The sequence below is a fragment of the Haliaeetus albicilla genome, chromosome 5 (assembly GCF_947461875.1).
Source record: "Haliaeetus albicilla chromosome 5, bHalAlb1.1, whole genome shotgun sequence".
Taxonomy (NCBI): Eukaryota; Metazoa; Chordata; class Aves; order Accipitriformes; family Accipitridae; genus Haliaeetus; species Haliaeetus albicilla.
The window spans coordinates 43928503-43954060 of NC_091487.1; the positions used below are offsets into that span (position 1 = coordinate 43928503).

A 25558-nucleotide genomic window follows, 5' to 3' on the forward strand; every position below is an offset into this window, starting at 1 on the left:
TAAATGCTCTGCAACACATCTACCAAGAATGGGCCTCAAGACTCTTCCAGGAATCGTGCAGGGAGAGGGAAGAAGAGATGCCAGGCTGAGCTGAAGCAGAAACAGTTTTTTTCCAGGCTCTGTTATAGTTTGTTTTCAAGCAGAGCAGTAAACAGCTCTGCCTAGACCTGCACAGCCCTGTCTTGCCCAAGTCTTCAGCTGAGACATAGCTCCTCTGGCTCCCAAGTGCCAGCACATCCTCAGGCCACCGCACACTGAGGCAATACAGGGATGCATGAAACCTTCCTCACCACACAAGGGAATCCCGTTTTTCAGGCTGCTCTCCTGTCAGATCAGGGATGTGGTTGGCTCAGGGCAGGTTTTAGAGCCTCATTAACACTCTGCAATGAGGCCTGACAGCAGCTGATTTGATTTAAGGTTCATTTCCAGGCTGTGATTTAAGAGAAGATTTGCTTAATGTTCTCTAACAGACTCTTCTGACTGGGAGCTTGAGTGCTGCCTAATGACAGCCTTATTTATTGTTATGTCTTTGCAGCACAGAGACTAGAGGAGGCGGGCAGGAGCGCAGCAGCTGCGGGCAGGTGCTCAGACAGCAGGGGAAACATCCATCACTGCAGAGTTGTAACACTGGGGCATGCATTCCTTTATCCAGAACAGCCAAATACTGCACCCCTTTTCTGCTTTGAGAGGTCAGCAAGATAGACCACTCTCTGCTTGCCTAACATAGACAGTGCTGCTTCTCTACATACCTTTTTAAGTAGGATAGTAGAAATGCTCCCCTTCCTCCCTAATGCAGTACTTGAATGATGGGAAATGCAGAAGTGCCCGCTCATCTCCAGACTGGTTAAAAGGTGATTTGCAATCAAGACTCCCAAATGCTCCTCTGTCTTTCCCAGTTTTGGGCTTCCAACTCAAAGGCTGAGCCTACTTTCCTCCTGGGAAGAGGGTGGTCATCATCTGACATTTGTAAGCTACCTTGAGCTTCTGAGCTGGATGTACTTATCCCAAGGCTGAATACAGAGACAATCATCACACAAATGAAGACAGTAGGTCAAGCAAGGGTTTGTCATATTTTAATGACATTGATCTTTGGTGTTTCCCTCGTTAGCACTCACGCCCTCCCCGTCCTTCCTCCACAAGCCTGCTAGGGATGGAGAGTTACAAACGAAAAGGAAAATCACATTTGAGACTAAAAACAAAATATCAGAGCCTTGATTTCTCCACTAGAAACTACATGTACAAGGTCAAGATTTCACATGCAACACCTTACATCACAGACTTATACCTCACACCCTGGCCTGGAGCTGAAAGACATTTCCTGCCCCCTGCCAAGGAAGTGTAGCTCAGTCCTGGCACCATGAAACCACTGGGATGGCTCATTCATGTTAACATTGGCACAGCTTAGAACATCCTTGCGTGAACTGCACCCTGACTAGAGAGCAGTAGCCCCTGTCCCTCTACCCATCTATACAGCAGCTCTGCTTAGGTTCCTGCCAAGTACTAAACTAACTCTCTAAAAAGGAAAGATCCCCACTTGTGAGCAGATCCTGAGCCACGCAGGTTTTGGCAAAGCCCAGTTCTTCCCGGAAAAGACCACAGCACAGACAGGACGGGTCTCAGAACACCACACTCTGAGGGGGGAGCAGTGCTGTGCCACAGAGCGGGACTGTGGCCTGGAAGACTCCTCCACTCCAGCAAGGGAGCTGGAGCATCAACGCCCAGGTTTGCCCAGCAGGACTGCCTGTCTCCAGAAGGATGCTGCAGGCCCCCTTCCCTTCCTTCACTCTACTGATCAGCCCCTGGGCATAAAAGGGCAGGCAAGAGGAAAGGAAAGAAGCTTTACCAAGGATGACACTGACCGAATTGCAGGGTTAGGGCTGAGCTCAGGGGAACCCATGGGGCTTCAAAATCTGCATGACGTGCAGCCAGTATGGTTTATGTTTCTATTAATTCTTCAGCAGTGGGAATGTTGGAAGTTAAGTACGCTTTCTTCCCCATGGCTTCCCTTGCAGTCCTTATCCCCTCCCACTCACCCAGGATAGAGAAGCCCTCTGAACCACCAGCATCCTGTCAGAGCCACATGTCCCTACTCTTCCAGCTCCTGGCCAGCTGTGAGGTACAGGTCTCTGCTGAGCAGTACAAGGGTAGCACCAACACACAACTCAATCTCTACCTGTTCCGCGACTCCCCACTGGTGCTGTCATTACTATAGAAGTTGGTACTGTCAGGAAGATGGTTATTATTAGTTAGGTCACTGTATTCAATTGGTCCCTCAGTGTCCATGGAGGACTGGGCCTGCTCTGGCAGGTCCAGATCACCAGCGCTTTGTCCTTCACTCCCGCTAGAGGCTGTCCGCGGGCTCAGGCCATGCTCTGACAGCTGCATAGACTCTGAAAGGATTCGTCCCTCCAGCTCAGCTGCTAGCTGCTGTGAGGTGGACTGCTGTGCTGATGTGCCCTCAACTCCGGTGGACTCTGCACCAGTCTGAGAGCTGCGGTGGATCCGGTGGCTCACAATGATGTTGTTGCCAAAGCCGCCCATGGATGCCATGGTGGTGCTCTGCTCCCGCTGGACCACGGCAGTCATGCCACCTTCTGCCATCAGCCTTTGGATCCTACTCAGGGCATCCTCCCCACTGGCCCCATATTCTGGACCTTCACCTGCAAGAGAAAGCAGAAGCAACTCTGGTGCACAAGACAAACCACAACACCAAGAGAAAGCATGCTCGGTAAGGTGCATCACACAGGGCGCATGTGCTGGGACAGAAGATGGGTTTTGTTCCAGAGGGAGCCCAACATTTTATTTCCATAACTTTTGGTGAAGCGCCTAACAAAGGCACTGAACTCTGTCATGAAAATCTTGGTCTCTCCCACAGGTATCCCTCACAGCCTTGTATGTCCAAGCCTTGGAGAAGCCGCTCTTATCTAGCCATACAGGTGGGGAAAAAAGAGGAGTCAAAGAGGCAGTGTGTTTTCTCACAGCTGCAGAAACAGTCCAGCCAGTCCCACAGGGGCAGGAAGAAAAACCTCAGTTTGCACTGCAATAAAACAAAACATTTCACCATGGTGTTAAAGAGTCCTGTGGCCTTTCTTCCTTCAACCTGTTTGAGAACATCCCAGGCAGATGATGTGATGGCAATCTCCCCAGTATTAGGGAGGACATAGGCAGCTGGCCAAGAGCAGACAGCAGCTACAGAACACGGTCTGTGCTTCCACATCACCTATGATCAAGGAAAGATCAAGTGTGTAGGCTCCTGTTCCCCTTGACTGATATCTTTTGAGGAATGCAAAAAACCATCTCAAGATCTAGAGTCTTTGTCTACTCTATCTCCGAGGCTCCCCTTCATAGTGAGGTTGTACTGAGCCCTGAGGCAACCATTGTCAGATGCCTTGGTTGCTAAAGATTACTTCTGAAGAACAAAATCTCATAAAAAATAGTCCATGTAGGAGATTAAATCCCCATGGCAGGAAAGTCCAGCCCAGTTCTGTTTCCCAGCATCCTCCTTTTGCTACAAACCCTACCCAGACCATTTGGGGAAAACAATCTGTAATCATAAACTGCTAGAACCATTCCACAGTGGGATCCTGACAGTTCTTATTAAAGAGATAAATCTTACTCCCAGCTCCATGAAGCTATTGCAGTGCTGATTAGGGGAGAGGAGAAAGCCATGAGCTCTCCTGGTACCAGGGAAATGAACACAAATGTCAACAAGGCTAGATGTAGGCAGGAGTTAAAACACAATAGAAAACAAAATGCCATGCTGACTAGGAAGACAAAACTGCTTGGGGTTGTGGGGTGGAGATCATGTATCCAACATGGGAGCTGGTGTATTCAGCACAGTCGACACTGTGCCACTGTAGAGACTATTTATTAAAAAAGCAAGATAGTTAAAGCTGTTAACATGTCATGCAGTCAGTCAGTGACAGCTTATTCCCTTTCCTCATGGGCTCAGTGGTACTTGCATCAAACACCATCAGCTTCCTCCACCACAGGGTACAGCTAATTTCATCTTCAAGCAAGTCTGCTGACATACTGCCCTTCTCTAAGAAATACTATGGACATTAAGGGCAAATTTAGTTCTCACAAGTAGAGTAAGTCCCTTTCTGCTAGGAATGTCGTAAGCCTCCTATATCCACTATACATACAGCAATCACATAGCTCCTTGGTTAGAGCATCAGTGAGACCACAGAGACACCAGTAACCACATGAGAGTCTGGCGCAGAGCATAGAGGAGTGAGCAAGAATACCCCCTGGGCAGAGCCTGACCCACAACTCTAGCAGAGAAATCCTGTTCAGGATGTGGCTGATGCATGAACTAGGAACTTGGCTGACCAGCATGAAGACTGAGAACAGAGGCAGCTATTAGACTGGAAACTTCAGTGTGAAAAACACGCATGCCAGGGGATATTGAAGCATTAATCATGAGCAGAAATAAGTGGAAGGTTTGAGAAGCATGGTTTTGGATTCAGTCATCGCTTCCTTCTGAGGGCATAGTCGTAAGCACTTTGTTACCAACCACCTGGCCAGGCCAGAGAGGAAGCTTGAGAAAGCCAAGATGTGCAACCTGGCTTAGAGACATGCCAGCCAGCCCTATCTACACAAGTTCTGCAACAGCAGGTACTGTGCCCTTGACAGATCACTTACTATAAACTAGCCCAGTACAGGAGTATTGGTACAGTGAATCAGCAAGGATCCCCAGGCAATGCTCCTCAGCATTAGAAACGTGCTTCACCAGAGGAGTCCATGCAGGCAGCGCACACCACAGCACCGCCTGCTCTTCCCTGCCCCTTAATTACCATGTGCAATGGCTGAATTTCCAGTTGAGGCAGCTGCTTGCTCAGAAAACAGGCAAGGGCTGATGCCACAGCAGAAATCAGCAAGTCACGAGCCTTCAGACTACGAGCACAGAGATGCAGCAGTGTTGGAAATTCCAGAAAGAGAGCCCATCAAGGGCCAGAAGTGAGACTCACCATTCAAGCAGCCAATGAGCACTTCTGCTTTGGGGGTTTGTCCTCCCCTTTCCCCCCTCAGGTTTCGAAAATGACTTTGGCTGACTGGTTCAGAGCAAAGCTTCCCACATGATTTGCCTTGAGCTGAGCTACAGCACAGATTCACATACAGCCCATTTCTACTGCCTGGTGACTCCCACACGCGTTCTTTTACCAGGCTGCCAATGCAGACTACATTAGTACTCAGTGCAAGTGAAATCAGCTAACTTCCATTTGGTGGAGGTTCAGAGTGTGCACACAGGCACTCACCCAAAACAACAGCAACGCCGTAAACCCCACACCTCAGATTGCTAGAAGTTTCAACTTGCTGCAGTGGCCAAACCCCATTCCTTGCGCCACCAGCTCAACAAAACCGGACAGAGAGAAACCCCACACTCATGACGCTTTTTTCAAACTCCAAAGGGTTTAGGCATATCTAGAGCATGAACCTGAGCTTTTGCAGGAGTAGGCCAAGTGACAGCACATCTAATTCTCCATACTGAGAAGGCAACTCCTTTTCTCTCATTTTATGCTCAAAACTACATTCTGATCTCCCAGGCTCTGTAAAATCCTTTACCTTAAGCTCTCATTCTTCTAAGCCTACCTTCTAGGGTCAGAAAAATAGAAAAACCTCACAGAGCACTACAGACAAAATCTAGAAAACCGAGCTAGCCAGCTCCAGCTCCAGTATGTGAAGTACCAGTCTAAGCATAACACCTGCCAATTCATCCTCCACTTAGGCTGTCTCTGTATTAGAATCCATCGCAGAGCAGGAAGCAGTCCTGAGACACAGTCTTCATTCTTCTGGACAGGAACACAAGTTCTGTGCCTGACAGGACAGAAAAGCATCACTCATGGTTCACTTCCGCAATACAAGTAAGTATTAGTGTTGTGTCCACAGCGCTGTGTTCCCACAAACCTCTTCTACTCTAACTGAAGTGACCTTTCCAGAGGTCCAAAACCCCACCTATCCCAAACACTGGCACAAAATGTTATTCTTTCAAGTGATTATCCCAAAGACCAGGGGATTTCTGTCAATCTAGCTGACTGGCTCCAACATTTAACAAAATACTCCCTAGCTAATGCATCTGTCTTCAGAAGTCCTCTGTCACACTACTCCAACAAGACAAGAATTTGACACAGAAGACTGCAAAGGCAAGACATCTGGCAGACTTTCAATGGAGCTGGGCATAAGGCAGAAGCATTTCCACTCTTAAATGAAGTGGTCTCTGAAGTAATTACAGGGAGTACAACTTGTTTATCTCTGGGCATGGACACCCAATAAAGAGCAAAGCCAACAGAAGCAAGGATGAGATCAGGCTCCTCTGTGGCTGTGTGATATACTGACATGGCTCTTGAATTTTTTCCTATTTTCAGCTTTTGCCTTTCTAAAATCAGCAGTAGTTAGTAGCCATGCTTGCAAACAAAGCTTCAAAATTACAACTAAGAGGAAGCACTGCAGAGATATCTAAGTCTTCAGAGAACATGGAATAATAGCTCTGAGGTGTGAGCTGACCCACTAATTCAGATGCTCAAAGATAAAAATATCAGCATGTTAAAATGAATTCACTCCTTGCATAAGAATAGGAAATGGAGGGTCACTGCACAGCATAACCAGCTATGAATAATCACATGTCCCTTAGTGCCAGAAGAAATACTACCAGTGACTTTTCTCCCCAGCCAAGCTCAGAAGCATGTTCACACTTCCTTTCTGAGGTAGCTAATCCAAACAACTCCACAGAACTCAGAAAAGACACAACTGCTTTCACTTGTAACAAATTTCTTAGCAATATCTCACGTTGCTGATGTGTATGAGTGAAACTTATTTTTGTAATGGGAGTTTAAAAGTAGCCCCCATAATTTAATCCCAAGAGAGCTAGGTACTTGGAGTAGCTCACACTGTAAAGGCTTACATAGTACATGCTTCTAGAACCTGATTCTATTTTTTAGGTAGCACTTTTCAGAGGGCTTTAAAGAGAAACCGAAATTTGCAGTTCTATAGGACAGGACATATGATGCACACCTTACATATGGACAGGCAGATGAAAGGCTAAGGGATCTACCCACATTTCTACTTGGAGAATGAGAGGCAGATCTGGAAGTCCCTGGTGTCCTGGTTCCCATTTCCACACCAATCGCACAAAAGTCACATCACATCTGACAACAGCATTGCAAGAACATATTCAGCAAACGTAAACCAACATGTTTCTTTTTAGCATTTATGAGGCTCAGCTGGGGACAGGGTATTCCTGCCCGTGCAGCCCTCCCCCCCCCCCCCCCGCCACACGTTCCTAATTTCTCAGATTAAATAAGTTACATCATGTGCAGACACGCTGACTCTGCTTATAATTGCGCCTTAGGCATCCTCAGGATGCTTTGCTTATACCAGGTAAGTTTCAGTTGCATGTGCTGTTTTTTCACTACTAATAGTCTGAACAGACTGAATCCCACAAACCCAAGCCTTCATTTTACAACTCTTTTCCCTCTCAAAAGTATCTGCTCCAACCTCTGAAAGCAGTTGGACAGGATAGAAATTTGTACTGGCTGGTGAGAAACACTTCAGCCAAATAGGTAAAAACTATATGGCATGACAGTAGTCAATACGTTGCTCACCCAAAGACAGGCAAAGTAGCAATCCACTGACAGCAAGTCTTCCGATGGCTACAATTCCAGTAGTTACAACGCATGCCTACTTGCGCAATAAGCATTGAGCTACCTGTCTGAATTTTAAGCCCCTAAGACAATGCAGGTGATGGGAACCAAGATTACAATTGCCTTTCAATTATTTCCATCAAGGTTTTTTTGAGTGTGTTTTTTTTTTTTTTCTTTTTAAATAACTGGATTACCTGAAAGATGTATTGATTGTACTGTCAATAGGAAGGGGACAGCATGGGTGCACAATCAAACAAGTGTCCTGAAGCTCTGCAAAGGTCGCCTTCCCTCAGCCTGCAGCACCTTTTGCACAGTTGCAGTCCCTGAGAGTTACTGTCACGTGCACCCTACTCCACAGATCCAGCAGCCTGAACAAGTGGCAGCCACAGCCTGACCCAGTCTGCACTGGGAATTACAGTTTCTAAAGGTTAAAGCTTTGGGCCATTAAATCACGTTAGGAATTTTTGTTGGTTTTCAAGTGACATTTAATTTGCCAGTTGAATACAGATCCCTCCCCTATCATGCCTGTCCATTTGCAAGGCAAAGCGTAGTATAACTCCCAACAGACTGTTTCTAATTAAGAGTGCCTCAAAGTTACAACTCCATCACGATTTCCACTATGTCTGTCAGCTTAAAAGAAAGTAGGAGACAGCTGAAACACTATTTTAGGGATTTCTTGATACCTCTCCCTAGTTTTCTTTCAACTCTAACTTCCTTTGGTTTATGTGTGGCTTGGGACCAGAGTTCACAAGGCAGCTATCAACTGCTGCAAAACAAAAAGATACAGACATTAGAGAGATTCACTACTAATAAAGTCATCAAATACTCATTCCTCCAAAGGAGGCAGAAAGATAATCAGAACAGCAAAGTCCCCGCAGAGCTTTGCATGAGAAAAGGGAACTATTTATACCCGCACAGAGCTTAATTAGATTTCTGATGCAATTCTGCATACTTTTTTTTTTTTTCTGTACAGTAAGCACATATCTGCAAGAAATGCCCTGAGCCAGAATTCCCCACAACAGTGGGGCTGACAGGACATAGGACAGAAATAGGACAGAAACCCACTCTTGGTGGGTAGCATCAGCCTTCCTTTTACTTCCTTCCTTTTTTTTTTTTTTTTTTTTTTTAAACATTCAAGAGGTTTCTTTGGTCTTGTTTCGTTTTTTTTTTCCCCTCGTGACAAGGTGATAACTAAAACACTTTCCTTTACATTACTCAGAATCACATCTGATTTATCTGTTCTGCTCCTGATAATACTGCTAAGCCTTTACGTAGTGATTTACATCTTCAAAGCCCCATACAAAACACTAATTAATCTTCACAGCCCCTGTACTATGGGAAGATTTATTCCCATTTGGTAGATGATTAATAATTTGCCCTAGGTCACGCACCAAGTTAGTGGTAGCATATTTTTTCCCTTTTTTTCCCTTCCTGTCCCTGACATCTAGATCCTGCTATTAAGAAACACTGTTTCCTTTTCAACAGGCAAAGAGTTACGGTAGATACAGTGGGCAAATTAACCATTGGAAAAGCAGCACAGCATCTAATCTAGCCTGCCTGAACACACTGGATGAGCATCACAAGAGTTTATGATGCTGGAAATACAGTAACCTTAATGCCACATGCAGCGCAATGGGGCTCAAGTATAATGTGAAGCAGGAAGACTCTGATGAACCAGACTACTGATGCCACAAGTGTCCCTGCCTGACTGGTTGAGGTGTTGGTAACAGCAGCTGAAAATTTGTCTTTCTCCTTCATGATGGGTCCTTGTACTCTTCCTTTGTCATGGATTACAGAGGTTTTTTGGATCCTACATGCTCCTGATAGTTAACCTCTTGACAGCTCCCTGCTTTAAGCTGCTCTCGAGCCTTTGCAGAGGAATTTCCACTGAGGATGCAACTGGCCTAAGAACTGATCAACTACAGGGTAAGACCACTCATCTCATCTCCAGCACATATGTCCATACTGGAGTAACTCCTTTGTTCTAAAGATCCTTATATAGTAGGCAGGAGTGTGATAGCCCATTTTGCAGGTGAGGCCACTTGCAAGGCCACATGCGATAAGTCAGCATCCGAGCCAGAAATGACACTGGATGTGGGAAACCCACCAATCTTCTTCCAAGCAAGAAAGGGAGATAAAGACAAGTCTCTGTCCTAGGCTTGTTGTCTACGCTCCCTTTCCTCCAAATGCTACACGTTCTGCTCCTTTGTAGAGATATCCTGCCCAAGGCACTGGTAAAGGACAACCCTTCCCCATCTCATTAATGGTCTAGTTAAAAACCACGATCTAGATCTGAAAATTGAAAGGTTAATTAGAAAGAATGAGATATTGAAACCTTCAGACAATTGCAGAACAGCAGCAGACAGAAGCAGCACTGGAGAACTCCACTGGTTTAACAGAGCAGAGAAAGACTCCCCAAGCCTGCAGCATAACCATCACAGCCTTGATGCAAGAAGGTCCCACGCTATACCCTGTTCTCAGCCTGCACACCACAATCAGTGGAAGAACCAGTTCCCACAAGTTCAGCATTTGTCCAGACATCCTACGTTCCAGCCTTATTCACATGCCCTCAACTGTACTAACCTTCTAGAGAGGTTAATCCCAGCTCCACTGAGATAAGCAGATGGGAAACCCCACAGGTCAGGAATTTGCCACTTAACTTTGAACACAAGAGCAGAGATCAGAGAAACACAAAGCCTTATCACGTGCTGGATGCTGCACAACAGAAACTGGAAGAGGCACATGCCAAAAAGCATCTTTCAGAGTGACAGAGCACAAGTAAGCATACAGGCACAAACAAGCATGTCACGGGCTGCTTCCCAAAGCCAAGTGGGTTCATCATGAACCAACACCTTCAAAACTGTCTCCTTGATTTTCTCTGTCTTTCCTGTGTATATACTGCCCAATTCTTTCTTAGCCAAGCCTTAAGAGTTGGATTCAAGCACAATGCTACAGTATAGAGACAAGAAGCCTGGACAAAAATCACCATGCTTTCAAAAGATAAGCGATTTTATTATCTTGTAGGAATCGCACATCAGCTGCTTCCAGCTGTTTACATGTTGGTGAGTTTTCCTGGACTGGAAAACACTAGAGACATTTTCAATAGCTGAGCTGGACACTCATCACAGCCTTCATTGATCAGACTAAACAGAATACTCATACCTGCTTTGTGAGGAGTGATTTACAGTATTTTATTTTGTATCCAGATGCTGAGCTTGTGAAGCCTGCACAGGTTTTAGATGCAGAGGATGAAGGACCAAGCTAAGCTCTAACACAAAGGCAGAAAGGATAATTCCTAGCAGTTTGCAGCCTTACTGATGGTTAGGGTTCAGGAGATTTGTGAGGAGTGATGCCAGGACAGCTGATTCTACAAAGACACAATGATCTGGAGAAGAGTTCATTTTGCCCTCTAAAAGCATGTGAAAAAGACAATTTCTCTATTCATATGGACAGAGATTCTCTCTCCTGATCATCTTGGCCTAGCTACAGGCAAATTACACTGGAGAAGTCTTTGCTGAAGAGATAACAGGAGTGTCCAAATGCATTGATAGGATGCGGAACCTATGTGGAAACTCCTCACTCACCAGATAAGCTCTGTCAGATAAATCATTGCTTAAGCTCCTACCTTCCCCAGTCCCTGCAGAGGCGGATTCCTGCTCCTGTACCTCCCTCTCTGTCTGAGTCTCGGCATTCTGCAGCTGAGGCGCCAAGGTCTGGGTACCCTGCGAAGTCACAGAGGTGGGGGGGTTTCGGGGTTGCAGGCCTATGGCATTCATCAGGCCCATGTCCCTGTCTGTCCTCCATGTGGCTCTGCTGGTTCTGAAAAGAGAGAAAAACAAATAAGGAGCATTTGGAGGCAATGTGCCCCAGCAAGACTGAAGCATCCACCTGAGCCTCTTCTTGCCTCCACTCCAGCCAGGCACTTGCTAGCCACTGTGCAGATGGGGCTGGAGGGAACTGTGACCTGCACTTATTTACACACACACAGACACGCCTCTCCAGCCTCAGCTGGCTGGTCTCTTGAATATTAAGCCAGAGTCCTACAGACCACTCACCCTTCCACAGAAGCAGTATGTCTGACAGGCACAGATAGATATCCCTGCAGCATCACTAAGCCTGCAGAACAACTCTGTCTCGGAGTCACTGAGTTGAGTAGGCAACGCGACATGCAGCACAGGACCATAAACACACACACAACCCCCTTCTGCACGTTGGCAGGGCGGTTTTAACTCCAAGGCTGCAGCCTGTATCCCTTCTTTTGTCTGGACCTCCTAGTTTGTCAGCATCACACATGAATGCACTCCAGCAGGCATTTCTGCCCATTCCAGTTGGACAAGAGAAATTCTCTGTTCTCAAGAGCAAACAACAGGAACCACCTCAAGGCTCATTAGCTTCTTCTCAGAATTGAACAGCTGAAGTGACGCTACAAGAGCTGAATCTTGACAATGCTCGGATGCTCTCTCCAAAACTGACCGCTGGCTGTAACTGTTGGGAATGGTAAAGAGATTCTAGCAAAGACTGTCTCATTCACAACCTTTTTTTCATAAGGTTTTGAAACCTGCCACACTTTCCTTGCTCTCTCTTTGAGCTAGTTAATTCTTGAGCAGTATTTCTGCCTTCAAGCTGCTCCTAAGCCCATCATGCAAGACTGATATGCCCTGTTAAAAAACATGAGTAATGGCAATATCCACTCACATGGCAGAGTAAAGAATCTCTACTGCTTATTTTTTACTCTTAATCAGTCCAAGGCTGTAGGACAGCACAGACATTGCCCTGTACACCAGCTTGTAACTTCCTTGGGATCCTGGAGCTCATGATTCAGAAACCAAGACTGCCACCCTCTTTGTGAGAACAGCTGGCTTAAGAAGAAGTATTCTTCACTGGGAGAAGAAGAAAGGGACTAGAGCATCACCCCCATGTTTAGAATAACTAATGTGTGCATCACTGGACAGACTGGATGAAGCAGCCAATAGGGCTGTCAAAGGATTTAGCTTTATTTTTAGAGTTTATTGGTGAGAAACAACTGACCAGAAACCAAAGGGATGAAAATCAGTCACCAGGACAGCCCAATGGGTTTGCACCCACCTCTGTGACCCCCCCCCCCCCTTCTTCAGTTATCCTCCAAAGATCATTTAGTTTGCATGGTGGTTTTGATGCATCAAGCCTCCCACAGCTTGCTCAAGGATGTTACTGAGGCCATGGATGACACATGTACTTCACTATCACTGGCAGCACTTTTGGACACTGAATGTCACTTACTGGAAGCAGGCCAGGTGGCCCAACTAGGCAGTGTCAGAGGCGGAAAAAATTGCATAATTAAAGCTGCCAGTGCTAAGGGAACGAAGAAAAAGTGGTGCTGTCAGATGTAACAAAATCAGGAAAAAGGGTCAGGTCTCTCTAACCCACACCCAGGACACTCACCCAGGCCGCTCGGTGCTCCTGCTGCTGGAATGCACAGCGAAGACATTCTCATTCAGCTGGTCCCAGTGGTACTCAACTCCAGAGTTTAAGGCCCTTGAAACACCAAAGGAGGAAAAAATATTAGTATGGCAGGACACTATTCCAGCCAGCACACATTACATCCCCACAACATGAAGGACAGCGTTGATTCCTGCCCTACAGAAACTGCAGATCTAGCTCAGTTCACTTTTTTGTTAAAATGGCTCATCACCATAAACAGCCTTGCAAACGTGGAGCACTGCATTACCCAGATTGCTCTGGAACATTCTATTCATTTCCATTCAGTATTAGCACTAAGGCACAGCAACAGGAACAGAGAGGTTTTCAGGAAATGAAGACATACAATTGTGTGTATAAAATCAGGTTACCCTAACTCCAAGTGACTAAACAAAGAATTGGAATGGGAAGGCCAATTCTCTCTGTGGTGCCTGCCAGCATTTCCTGCACTAGGTAATGCTCAGTAAAACACTGCTCTTATTCGACATTTAGTTTCTTCGCAGATGGCTCTCATTCTACCTGTAAATAAATCTCTATATAGCCCTCGCTGACAGTCACTGTGGAACAAGGGCAGATGTAGAGGATACTTTAGTAAGTTTCCACAAAAGAGTTTGCACTGGATCAACTACCTGTGTGTCCGAAAAGTCCAAAACTTGAATTTTACAGCTAATGCTACTAAGTTTAACAGAACAACCAATGCTTTAGCAATCCTTCACAGTGCATTTCCCAAAAAGATACACGAAGGCAGGGCTGATTAATCGCTCCACAGGAACAGGCAAGGTTAACACTGTATTGCAAATCATCACATCATTGCTGAAGACTATGGGCAATCACAGAAACTAAACCACCATAACCATAATGCTGTAAGCGGGTCTCCCACTATTTCTAAGGCCCAACAGCTCTTAGACTGGAAGAGGATAAGAGCGAACCCAAGCTTACTCTGTGCCGTACAGAAATGTCAGAGGACAGGCACACGTTATGCAGTCCAAGGCAGTATGGAGATCTCCTACCTACTGCTGTGTCCCACCTCCAGAAGCACTACGGGCTGCATTGCCACGGAAGAGACTTTCTGTACAGTGTTTTGCCACACCATGCCGACGCACCAGCCCCCTGTGAGCTGGCCTGGGAGTTTCAAAACAGTGCTGTGTACCACCACATGGCTGCTGGACTGCAGATTTGCCCCTGACAGTGCTAGGCAGAGAGTTAAGAGTGCTGTGCAGTGCTCACCACAAGGCAAGTAAAAAAGACAAAAAAAAAAAAAAAGGTCCTGTGCAGACAGAAGGGAATTGCGTCTGAAGAGCTGGATTTGCATCACACCACAGGCAGTCTCAGAGCACGAACTAAAGCTAGTCCCACAACCTGAAGGAAGGATTCAGGGCAAGTAATTGGTAGCTGGTTATGGCTCGGGCACAAACATGGTGTTTTACATACATATAAAAGCTGTTGTCCCTGTAATGAGATGCCTCAGCAGAACTGGCAAGAACCCCAGTTTAGTGGATGCTGCAGGTCAGATGCAGTGCAGGTCAGGTGGGAGAGCTGTGTGTGCTGGAGGCCTCGGGCTAGGCTGCTGGGGTGACAGCACCCCAGGTTGGGACCAAGGGCAAAAGCTAGAGAAAATTAGGTCAACAAAACCATGCAGAGTCTACAGGAAGTAATCAGTCATCACTTTTTTTTTTTTTTTGTGCTGAGCTAGCCCGGCGCTGCATTATACCCCATGAAAGCAGCTGCCAGGGAGATGCTGATTTACAAAGGCTTCGTAGTTTATTGACAGATGGTAACCTGTCACTAAAACTGTGCCAGTCCCTCTGGCTTCTCCATCCCCTGCCTAGTATACTGAGACTTAGCTGTCACACTTTGCTGTCTGCAAAGTAGCACACTCCCTAGGCAAGTGAGGCTTTCTGATCTGGTAGACAAAATTTCCAGAAAAAGCCTAGTTTGCTTGGTATCTGTAGCTATTATTCAACAGAGCTAAACTGACCCATGCTCTTTTCCCCCTCCTTCCACACTTCTTTATGCTTTCCAAAGTACAGGCGTGGTTCCCCACAGCCACCTACACAACTGGTATTCCTCGCCAAGGTGCTCCATGTGCCCTACCGGTCTTTTCCAGCTCCCAGCTCTAGAAACCAGAAGACTGCAAAGCTTTCCCTAGGCCAAAATGTGAGTTAGCAATACTGTGTTTCCCCTCTTCCCCCAAACACTGTGTTCTTGTACTACACAGAAAGTTCAGCTCCTGTGTGTGCACACACATACACCCCCCCTGAGTCTGATGCACCTCACTTCTACAAAAGCATGATGGTACCAGGCTGACATGGAGTATGCCAGGTTAAAAACTCCCATCCCTGCTCCTACCCATTCTGCAGAGGCTCACTACTGCACATTCAGGTTGCCGGGCAGGAAAGTCCATTCTAACTCCATGCTGTCAATTTGCACCTTTCCCTGGATGGTGAAATCAATAGCCATTCCATTTAATACATGACTTTGCACGTTGGTTTTAAATACTGCCATTTATCAATGGAGTTTCACTGCCAGGGTCCTATTAGGTACTCATTTAGTGCCAGAGGATCGAGGACTTGGCTTTCCTTTCCCAGAAGGAGGACCTGTAGCAGCTGGTGCCACTGTTCCCATTGCTGACTCTGGGAACACTGATGAACAGGCTTAAGCCAAGCTCACTAGACTTGGCCACGATGGAGTTCAACATCCTCAGCGCCACTTTAACCTAGCTTTTTAGTCTGGACTGTGCGTGTCTCCCTGCAGGGCCAGAAAAGTGGCTCAGAATAAATGAACAGTTGGCACTCCCTAGTGTAGCAGCAAGCATCCTCACAGCTACCCTTCAGCAAACTCTTCCGCCACTGGGGTCAGCTAACCAACTTAATCTCTCCCAACTCCACCTCTTGCAAAAGACTGGAAGCAATAAAAACCGCATGTATTGGTTTTATGTGGCAAGGTTTTGGTAGCGGGGGGGGTTACAGGGGTGGCTCCTGTAAGAAGCTGCTGGAAGCTTCCCCTGTGTTCGAGAGAGAGCGAGCCTATACCAGCTGGCTCTAAGACGGACCTGCCGCCGGCCAAGGCCGAGCCAATCAGTGATAGTGGTAACGCCTCTGTGATAACATTTTTAAGAAGGAAAAAAAAAGTTGGGACGCGGAAAACAGCCACCAGAGAGAGGAGTGAGAACATGTAAGAGAAACAAGCCTGCGGACACCAAGGTCAGTGCAGAAGGAGGGGGAGGAGATGCTCCAGGCGCCGGAGCGAAGATTCCCCTGCAGCCCGTGGTGAAGACCCTGGTGAGGCAGGCTGTCCCCCTGCAGTCCAGGGAGGTCCATGGTGGGGCAGATATCCACCTGCAGCCCGGGGAGGACCCCACGCCGGAGCAGGTGGGTTCCTGAAGGAGGCTGTGACCCCGTGGGAACCCTGCGCTGGAGCAGGTTCCTGGCAGGACCTGCGGATCTGTGGAGAGAGGAGCCCACGGAGCAGGTTTTCTGGCAGGACTTGTGACCCCGTGGGGGACCCACGCTGGAGCAGTCTGTGCCTGAAGGACTGCACACCGTGGAAAGGACCCATGCTGGAGCAGTTCGTGAAGAACTGCAGCCCGTGGGAATGGCCCACGTTGGAGAAAGTTCGTGGAGGACTGTCTCCCGTGGGTGGGACCCCACGTTGGAGCAGGGGAAGAGTGTGATGAGCCCTCGCCCTGAGGAGGTGAAGCGGCAGAAAATAACATGTGATGACCGTAAACCCCATCCCTGTGCCCCTTGTGCCGCTGGGGGGGCTTGGTGGAGAAATCCGGGAGTGAAGTTGTGCCCGGGAAGAAGGGAGGGGTGGAGGGAAGGTGTTCTGAGATTTCGTTTTATTTCTCATTTACCTTACTCTGGCTGATTTGTAATAAAAAGTGAGCTAATTTTCCCTAAGCTGAGTCTGTTTTGCCCGTGATGGTAATTAGTGAATGATCTCTCCTGTCCTTATCTCGACCCGCAAGTTTTTTGTTATATTTTTTTCTCTCCCCTGTCCAGCTGAGGATGCGGGAGTGACAGAACGGCTTTGGTGGGCACCTGGCGTCCAGCCAGGGTCAACCCATCACACCGCAGCACAATCTTTGTTCTCTTTTGCATGCATCTGCATCTCTCCAACCTGCATCTCATCTGCCTCTGCACAGCCCTAACACCAATATCCAGCTTGCTCCCAATTAGGTCTTCCAGCCTTTGGATGATTGAGGCTACAGAAGAGATGTTTCAGACTGCATCAAGGTACAGTGGAGAAAACAAATATCTGAACTTCACAAAAGGAACTGGTTGGGCACTATCTTTTATATGAAGATCATAATTTCCCTTCTTAATAAGCAAAGATTTCATCAAAGAAATGCTGCTATTTATTGTATCTGTTAAGTGCCATATCAGACCATGCCTGCATTAGAAACTTGATCACATAGTTGCACCTTAAATGAACTTAGATACACAACGAGATGTGTGTGACAACCACAATTACCTTAGTTTAAATCAGATTTTCAATTAAGCTTAAAGATTTGCACTGGTTTAAGCAAACCTATTTAAAACAGTCCAATCTCCCTTTTCAGAAAGCCTAAAGGTTTTTTAACGCCCATTGCAAAATGTTGCTTGAATTTTGTAAATTAGCAAGCCTTTCACAGCATGTTTCCCAGGAGATTTGCAAATCAAGGCCTGACTATTCAATTCACAGAAGCAGAGCTTACACTGGAGAAATGAATATTTTTCAGGTAATGTAAGCATTTATAAGCATTTAACTTTTGCTCCATCAAACTCTAGACATGGAAATGCTGGAAGCACTTGACATTTTCTAAGGCATAAGGTAGAAGCTCTGTCTAGTATGGAGCACGTTGCCACTTGGATGTGGATGCAGCAAGGAGGACATTTGTTGCCCAGGGCTTCAGGGTGAAAAATTGCAATTCTCCACACTGCGTCAATCATGGACAGTGAAGTCCACTTAGTCAAGTTCTTATTTTCTTCCTTTTTATGGCTGTCACTAAGCTCTCTAAGCCCTCCCTGGAAATTTCCATTAACTTTTTAAATGCAGAGCTGCTCACAGCCTGGCTTTCCCAGCAGGGATCTGTTCCGAGATGGACTTTTCCTTCACGCTTGTGTCCAGCTCACATTATTAACGAGCTTGGAGAGGATGAAGGGCACAGATTTGCATGCTTTGCTGAAAGTCGAATAAGGATTCAGAGTGGAGCCTGTTAAGTACCAAAAGCCAACAACTTAGGCAGCACAGCCTCTTCCTCTGCACGGAGGTATTACCTACACAGCTCAGGTATGTCCCCCTGAAAAAACTAGGACCAAGCCATAGGAATTAATGACAAAATTATTCATGCGTGACAAGAAAGCTGAAATATGATTTACTGCATTGGCTTAACCAGTATTTGAAAAGTAAACTGACAAAGCACAGGTCAGCACAAAACAACTTAGACATCTAGGTAACCCCCTAGCTGGAATATCCAAAATTGGGAGTTGAAGAGAAGGAGGGATTAGGACAAAAGTTCCCCCACTCTACCTAACAATACAGCTCAGCAGCAAGATGGCAAGACAAAAAAAAAAATTTGCAAGTAGGGTATGCATGTCCAGGACTGCATAAATAACACTGACTGTCTTTTCACTTAAACCATCCCCAATATTGAAGAAGGTAGCAGCAATGGGCAAATCTGCTGCTGTCCTTCAAATCCTGCCACATGGGAAGGCCCAACAGTAAGTAGCACGCTTGTCTGCTACAGCATGGAATTAAATTTTGATTAAGACACTGCTGCCTGCAATCCCACCTAAAAATATCAGCACAACCCCATTACTACCATGAAGATTGTGGCAAGCCCAACACTGAGAAGACTAGCTGCAAAGCAATGCCATGCAGCACGCAGCTAGGTGAGTATCTGATTTTCATGCTGCCAAGGTTTGCTTTCTCCACAAAAGAAATTACTCTTTAAAGCTGATTTCTGAAATATACTGTCCATTCAAGATCACCAAGAGCAAGCATACAAAACCAGGTTAGTTGACAAAGGATTTGAATTCCCCAAGACATGCTCTACTCCCTTTGTGTGAACTTGCCATTCTTAAACCATTCAAATGGTATCAAGGAAATACAGTGAGCTACAGAGAGCAAGGTGACACTATGCTAAGGAACAGGAATCCATTGTTCTTGTTTGGGAAGAAAGAAGCAGCACATGGTATCTCACACAATGCAATGCTTGGCCAGATTCCAGATGCATCCTTGTCAGCAGCTCATTATCTCTTCTGCCAGCGTGTGATGATCAGCACAGCAAGCCCATCCCTCGCTCCCATGATTAGCTAGGCAACGGTATTGTCAGTACAAGGCAAAGTTTGGCACTCCCAGCAGCTGCCTGGATAGGAAAACAATCATTTCTAACACTCTACTTCATAAATATTTAGCTTTCTGTGCAGGCAATGAACCACGTGCAGAGACAAATCAAAGTAAAAATTGGCTGCAGTGCAAACTGTATGGAATCAGCAAATGGGATTCCTGGAGTAGCTCTGCTGGGCAGTAATCCCCTTAGACCAAGGTGGCAGCTTCACTTATACCGGACTATTTCAGAGCACACCCCTGGAGTACAGCCCACATATGACTAGCCAGGGGAAGCTCATGAGACCCAAGTATAAGAATTCCTAACAAGACAAGTCGTACAGAACACAAGATCTGCAGTTTACAATTATCAACCACACAGACATTTAAGTGACATAGGAAATTATCCTATTCATCACATTCAGAAGAACGATGGAAAGGTCACCCCTTCTCTGGAACTAGCAGCGGGTGCATTTTTACTCTCTACACTGATACAGCCAGCTGATACTCCAGAATCCTGCAAGCTTCGCCCACCTGGAAACCAGCAACCATGCAGAATCACATCCTGACACCTACTTGAATCGCCAAAGGTGCTGCAGAAGCAGGACAGCAAGCAGCTTGGTGCAGCTGGTAGCCATGTGCCTGCTTCAGGGAGGATGCCAACTCAACTCAGAACACCATGCAAGATGACCGGTCCTGTTTATTCGATCGTGTCAGCTAGGTTAAACAGTGGGATTTTGAAGACGCTCTATTCAAACTCACACCATTTAAATGAGACCAGCCTTACAAATCTGGAGGCACTAGTAGCTAATAACACTTTTCTGCCTCAACAGCGTGAACATGCACAAGCTTGTTCTGCCCACCAGTAGGCAACTAAAACTGGATACAGTCCAGGCTCTTGCAGCCAGTGGATAAGATTTAGATAGAAGGCACACCTCTAACAGTCATCTTCCCTGGGCAAAAATGTGACATTGCAGCTAAGGAAGAGAGAGTCACCTGTCAGCTAAGCTGTTAAAATACCTGAGAGAGAGAGAGCAAGAAGAGAAGAGTGATTAATACAGTAGGAAGAACACAAACATGATCATGATCATTTCTTCTGCTCCATAGGGTCACCACAGCTAAAACCCAAGTGACTTCCAGGAGTCAGCATTTGTAACTTGCCTGTTCCAGCAGTTTGCATGTAGCAGATGAGCAGACTCATGACACAGAGGACAAACCACAGAAAGCTAAAGAGGAATTTGTCTTACATTCTAAGGGAGAAAGTAATAAATTAAGAATCAGTCTTCCAACACGTTCAAGAGGAATGATAAATGGAAATCAAGCACCAAGACAGTGACAGAGCAGGACAGAGCTTTGTATGAAACTTTGGATGTTAGATTATTTGGGGACTCAAGAACTAATACTGAGGTTGACAGTGCTGCCCTTAAGGGACATGAAGCTACACAGCAAAACCTGTGTTAAGGACAAGAAAAGTCCCTCACAGACAGCCTTCATGCCCATACCAATTCTTCTACCAGAATGCCACAACAGTTTTTTAAAGCAGCTTTTCCCAGAGCTTTTTTACACCACTGTCAGTATGACAGAAGAAGTTGTAACTCGTGCCTGAGAGAACAAGAGCAACCCTTTATAGTCCTGAACGTGACTCCCATAATACCAACGTTGTAACTAGACATCAGCCACTTCAACATGTAGAAGAGATATATCCCAATTTCGAGGGGACAAGCTGAGGCCATCATTAAATGCAAAATATTTGTAAGCAGATGGACAAAACACTCAAGCAAGGTGGGCCTAGAGTTAAGATTTGCTCCTACAACACTGGTAAGATTTTTGCGTATGATATACTGCGTTACACAGTAGTTTTAGCACTATTGCATGTTTATGTGAATAAGAACATAACCATCCAGACAAAATAGCCTGGAATAAACAAGGCAGAAATAAACCAAATAATTTCCTGAATTTTCACTGATTTTCTTCTCACTCAAAATCTTGCCAGTATTCCATGATATCCTTCACTTATGTGGCTCCAACCACATCAAGTAGCGCATAGGGATCCTTCGGAAGGTAAATAACAGATTCCAGAACACAGAGCTTTAAGTTCCTTAAATAAGAACAATTTAGCTTGGTATCACCTTAAACCAAGCTCTAAAGATGGATAACTTGCTTAAATTCCTCTAAAAACCTAAAGGCTTGTTAATTGCTTAAAGTGATTATAGGCAGACTATACTCCAAATAAGCTTTGAACCATCAGAATATCTTAAGCTGTTTATGATCTATCAGCTCTTCCAGTGGCTTAGACAATTTAGGATGTTAGGAGTCTTCAGGGGAGTGCAAATTGCTTAAGCCTTCTAAGGCCTTAAACATCTTAAGCTGCTAGAAGTCTTGAGAGCCAAAGTCACTCTTTAGTCTTCTTTGAACTTTCACCAGCATTTTAGCAGAAACTAATATTTACGTTGATTCAAAGGTGACTTCAAAGTAGGCTTGTTTTGCAACTCTTATGCCAACAAGCTAAACCAGGAAACTGCATTTGGAATGGGAGAAATCAACTTCAAAATAAATATTTAAAATTAGCAAGCACAGCAATGCTTTTTTTTTTTTTTTTTCCAATAGAACATTGTGATGTGCACACACAAAGCTACCAAGCACCAGAACCAAGATCTTGGCTTGGTCTAATCTCAATGAGATCCACAGGGCAAGCCAACTTTTATATTTTTAATCTTCAGCAGCTTTGAAATTAGCCAACCAAAAAGTGTTCTGTTTAGCACACAGGGGAAACATGCTCCAAAAAAAAAAAAAAAAAAAAAAAGAAGAAGAAAAGAAAAAAGTTGACAAAAACCCCAAATCCACAGTTATTACTCCAATAACTCACAGTCTGTAGCCATTGACTTGAGACCATTTACAGAACCAGATAGCTTGAACATTTAAAAAAGAGAAAGAAAATGAAGAAAAAGTTGGCTGTTTTATTTGCTAGCTGGATTCACTAGAGTCCTGCTAGAAAACACAGGCATAAGGGACAACAAATAAAACTCCACAAATACACTGGATCAAAGACGAGAAAATTAAAGATGATCTTATTGGAAAGTCAAGGGAGTAAACAACCAAACAAGGAAGGTCTAGTATAGACCTGCAGAGAAAAGAAAGGTTATAAGAAAGCAGGATGGACTGGTGCTGCCAAAGAGGGAAAAGACATTCTAAAAATAAACAGGAGGAACATGGTACTGGAATGAAAAAAGGTCTATTCATCAGTGAGGCTAAGGACAAAAATCAATAATGACTCAAAGTGGCTGAGATACTGAATTTTTTCTCTGAAGTCTCCACTTAAAATATATCCAAGGGTACTTAAGCAATTAGGGAGTAAGAAAGAAGCCAGACGTAGCAGCTAGTTGCACTTGTTAAGAAAATGGAAAAAAAAATTAACTTTTTTGAGCCATTCATACCTGATTTTTAACATTACAAAAAACTGAGGAAGTGACAAAAGGCCAGAAAAGCCAATTTAGCAGCATTCTTCAAAAAGAAAGCCATACTTAAATTGACAATTACTCTCTCCTAAGCATAACTTTTATCCTTAAAGACAGTCATGTAACAAAGAGAAAAAAGGAAGGTATATGAAAACAATGAAAGAGTGAGCCACATGCAGTAGGCAGTAAGTCAAATAATTGCTTGCATGAAATTTAATTGCTTTTGTAGACAGAATTAGAAAAAAGTAAAGGAAGAAAAGGTGGCAGGTGTGATCTGAATAGATATAAGTGAAGCATCTGGTAACTGTTCTTAGAATAAGTGGTCATGCTTTTAGAAAGATTGCTATCCAACGTGAGAACCAGTAAGGACCTGCAGAAGCCCAGTGAAATAGCACACAAACCAGTAAGCAGCAGGCGAAGTTTCTTTAACACTGGGCTCTGTACCAAGTTCCTTTTCTCATGGTGGAAAATAAATGTCACTAACTAGTCAGTGCTTCAGTGTACCTCGAAGAATTGGATGAGGGAAATGAACTTGCTAATAACTGAAGACTTAAAGCAGCTCTCAAAATTTATCTCTAGGATTCATAGACATATTAAGTGGAATTTTATGAGGGCACCTTCCACCTAATGCCATCATTCATCCTGCATATCAAATTCACATACAGAAACAGAAATGGAATAAAAAACAGTATCAGAATGGAGATACTGTTTAAAGCCTCCATATTACCATGCTACTTCTCTTGCATCTGCAATGACTGAGCCTCTTGGCACTCAGGATACCTAAGGCTTCCCTGCACAATTTGGAAATAATTCATTTCAGTTTTTTCTTAAATGCATGAATAACAAAATCCAAATACAAGCTTTCAGGATGCATCTTTAGTGCAAAATTGGCCATCTTCCCCCTTTTTCAGTCCTTTCATCAATCAAAATAACCTTTTACCCTCATTTAGAAAATTCAATGTATCTTGTGGTTAACAGGCAGCAAAAGTCCAGGACATGCATTCACTTACTCAGCCATGGTCAAAGGCCACTGTGCAGATGCTGCCTTTCAAGAGGCCATTTGCAGGGAGGACCCAGACAAAACCAGTATCTCTAGCTGCCCCAGTTAACAGTTGTGAGAACATTCCCTGCACAGGGTTGCTAACACCCCTCGGTTACACATGAAAGAAGACGGCTCCTCCTTCTGTCTCTTCGTTTACCCATCCTCCTGAAGCTACTCTTAAAAGGCAAACAATGCACCAGGGCTTATGCTGCTGGGGTTTATCATTGCTAGAGGATGAAGAGCCCGATGAATGGAGCCAGCCAGCAGAGAGATATGATGCGCCAGGCAGCTGGACAGATTACCATCTGTTTACCAACGCTGATAACTAGATGCAGACACATTGTCCCCATTACTAGATGAGAGGATACGCAATTCTCAGAGGAAAAAAAACTGGATTGGCAGGGTCGGAAAATTGCAATGATCCTCTGCAAAGCACAGGAATTTATCATGGAGAGAATCTTCCCAGAATAATTTCATGTTAGACGCAGATCTTGCCACAAAGAATTAAAATATGCACACCGCGTAGCACTTAATCAGTTTGAAACTCTCCACACCTACTTCCCAATGAGAGAATTCCAAGGGATTCCTCCTCTGAACCAGATGCAACTTCAGGGGGTATTTTAATTCCATTACCAGACACTCTGCTGAAGAAATCCTTCCTCTCTTGTGGATGCCTGCATTACAGAGCTAGCCCTAGACAAGGTGCTTTGAGCACTTGGTTTTGAAACAGTTTTCCCAGAACACTGAGGTTTTGGATTAGTATTTTCAAAAGCACATGAGCACTGAGCCCTTCCAGAACCTGAGCACGGCACTCAAGATGAAACGGTGAACAACTGATATTTGGACCCCCTGCCTTTCTCCCATGGCAGTCCTCCACAAGAGAAGCCAGCAAAGGGCAATAAGCAGCATGCAGTCCGTTCCTCCTCACTTTCGGTCTCACCTGTTCATGTTCTACAAGACAATTAATGTTTGAGAAGCCCCACCAGGGGTGTTTCTGAATGGGAAAGCTCTTGTTAGAATGTGACAGGATAGGAAAGGTTATGAGCACTAAAAAAAAAAAATTCCTTTTTAATTCAGTAGGGGTGTTTCTACTGTACAAGACATTGTGGATTTCATTCCATGCTGCAAACCCAAAGATTCAGGAACCGAATCAAATCTTGAACTACGCAGAGCCAAGAAAAGATGTACAAAACTTTAGTGAGCATTAGTGCTGGTCACAGTTACAGTGGATGTCAGGCAGCATGTGGTGGGGGAGAAGCAGCCTTGGGGGGGGGCTAAAAAAGCATTCGCAGCCACACAGAAAAGTTGTGTGCAGCAGGACAGCAGACGGGTGGGGGGAATTCATATTGCTCTGTACCATCTCCTGCAACAGACCTCCTGGCCACAGCAAGTAGTACATAGTAGTTCACTTAATTTGCTAAGTGGAGTACACTACCTCAAGTGGTGTACCTAAAGGGATTCCTGTTTTCATGTGGCACGGCTCTCCCAATGAACATTAGTGTCATGAATTTAATGTCTTGATTTAGCTCAATGGTGCCCACCCTTTAAAACACGACAGCCTCAGAGCTTTTCGATACCATGCTTCTGGACTGAACACAAGCTCATCTTACATCCAAAAACACAGACTACCATGTGGTAATGTGAAGCCATGT

General features: G+C 45.2%; 1 protein-coding gene across 3 annotated transcripts in view; it reads right to left on the minus strand.

The window, feature by feature from the left end:
- Positions 1–1057: 1057 nt before the first annotated feature.
- AMBRA1 (autophagy and beclin 1 regulator 1) overlaps positions 1058–25558 on the minus strand; it is a 135866-nt gene continuing 111365 nt past the window's right edge. For all 3 annotated transcript variants that reach the window (XM_069784509.1, XM_069784508.1, XM_069784507.1), the window contains 3 exons: positions 13062–13154; positions 11266–11459; positions 1058–2660 (listed from right to left, as the gene is read on the minus strand). In XM_069784509.1, coding sequence (XP_069640610.1) covers positions 2170–2660; positions 11266–11459; positions 13062–13154 — 778 coding nt within the window. In that variant the 3' untranslated portion in view covers positions 1058–2169. The remainder of the gene's footprint in view (positions 2661–11265; positions 11460–13061; positions 13155–25558) is intronic.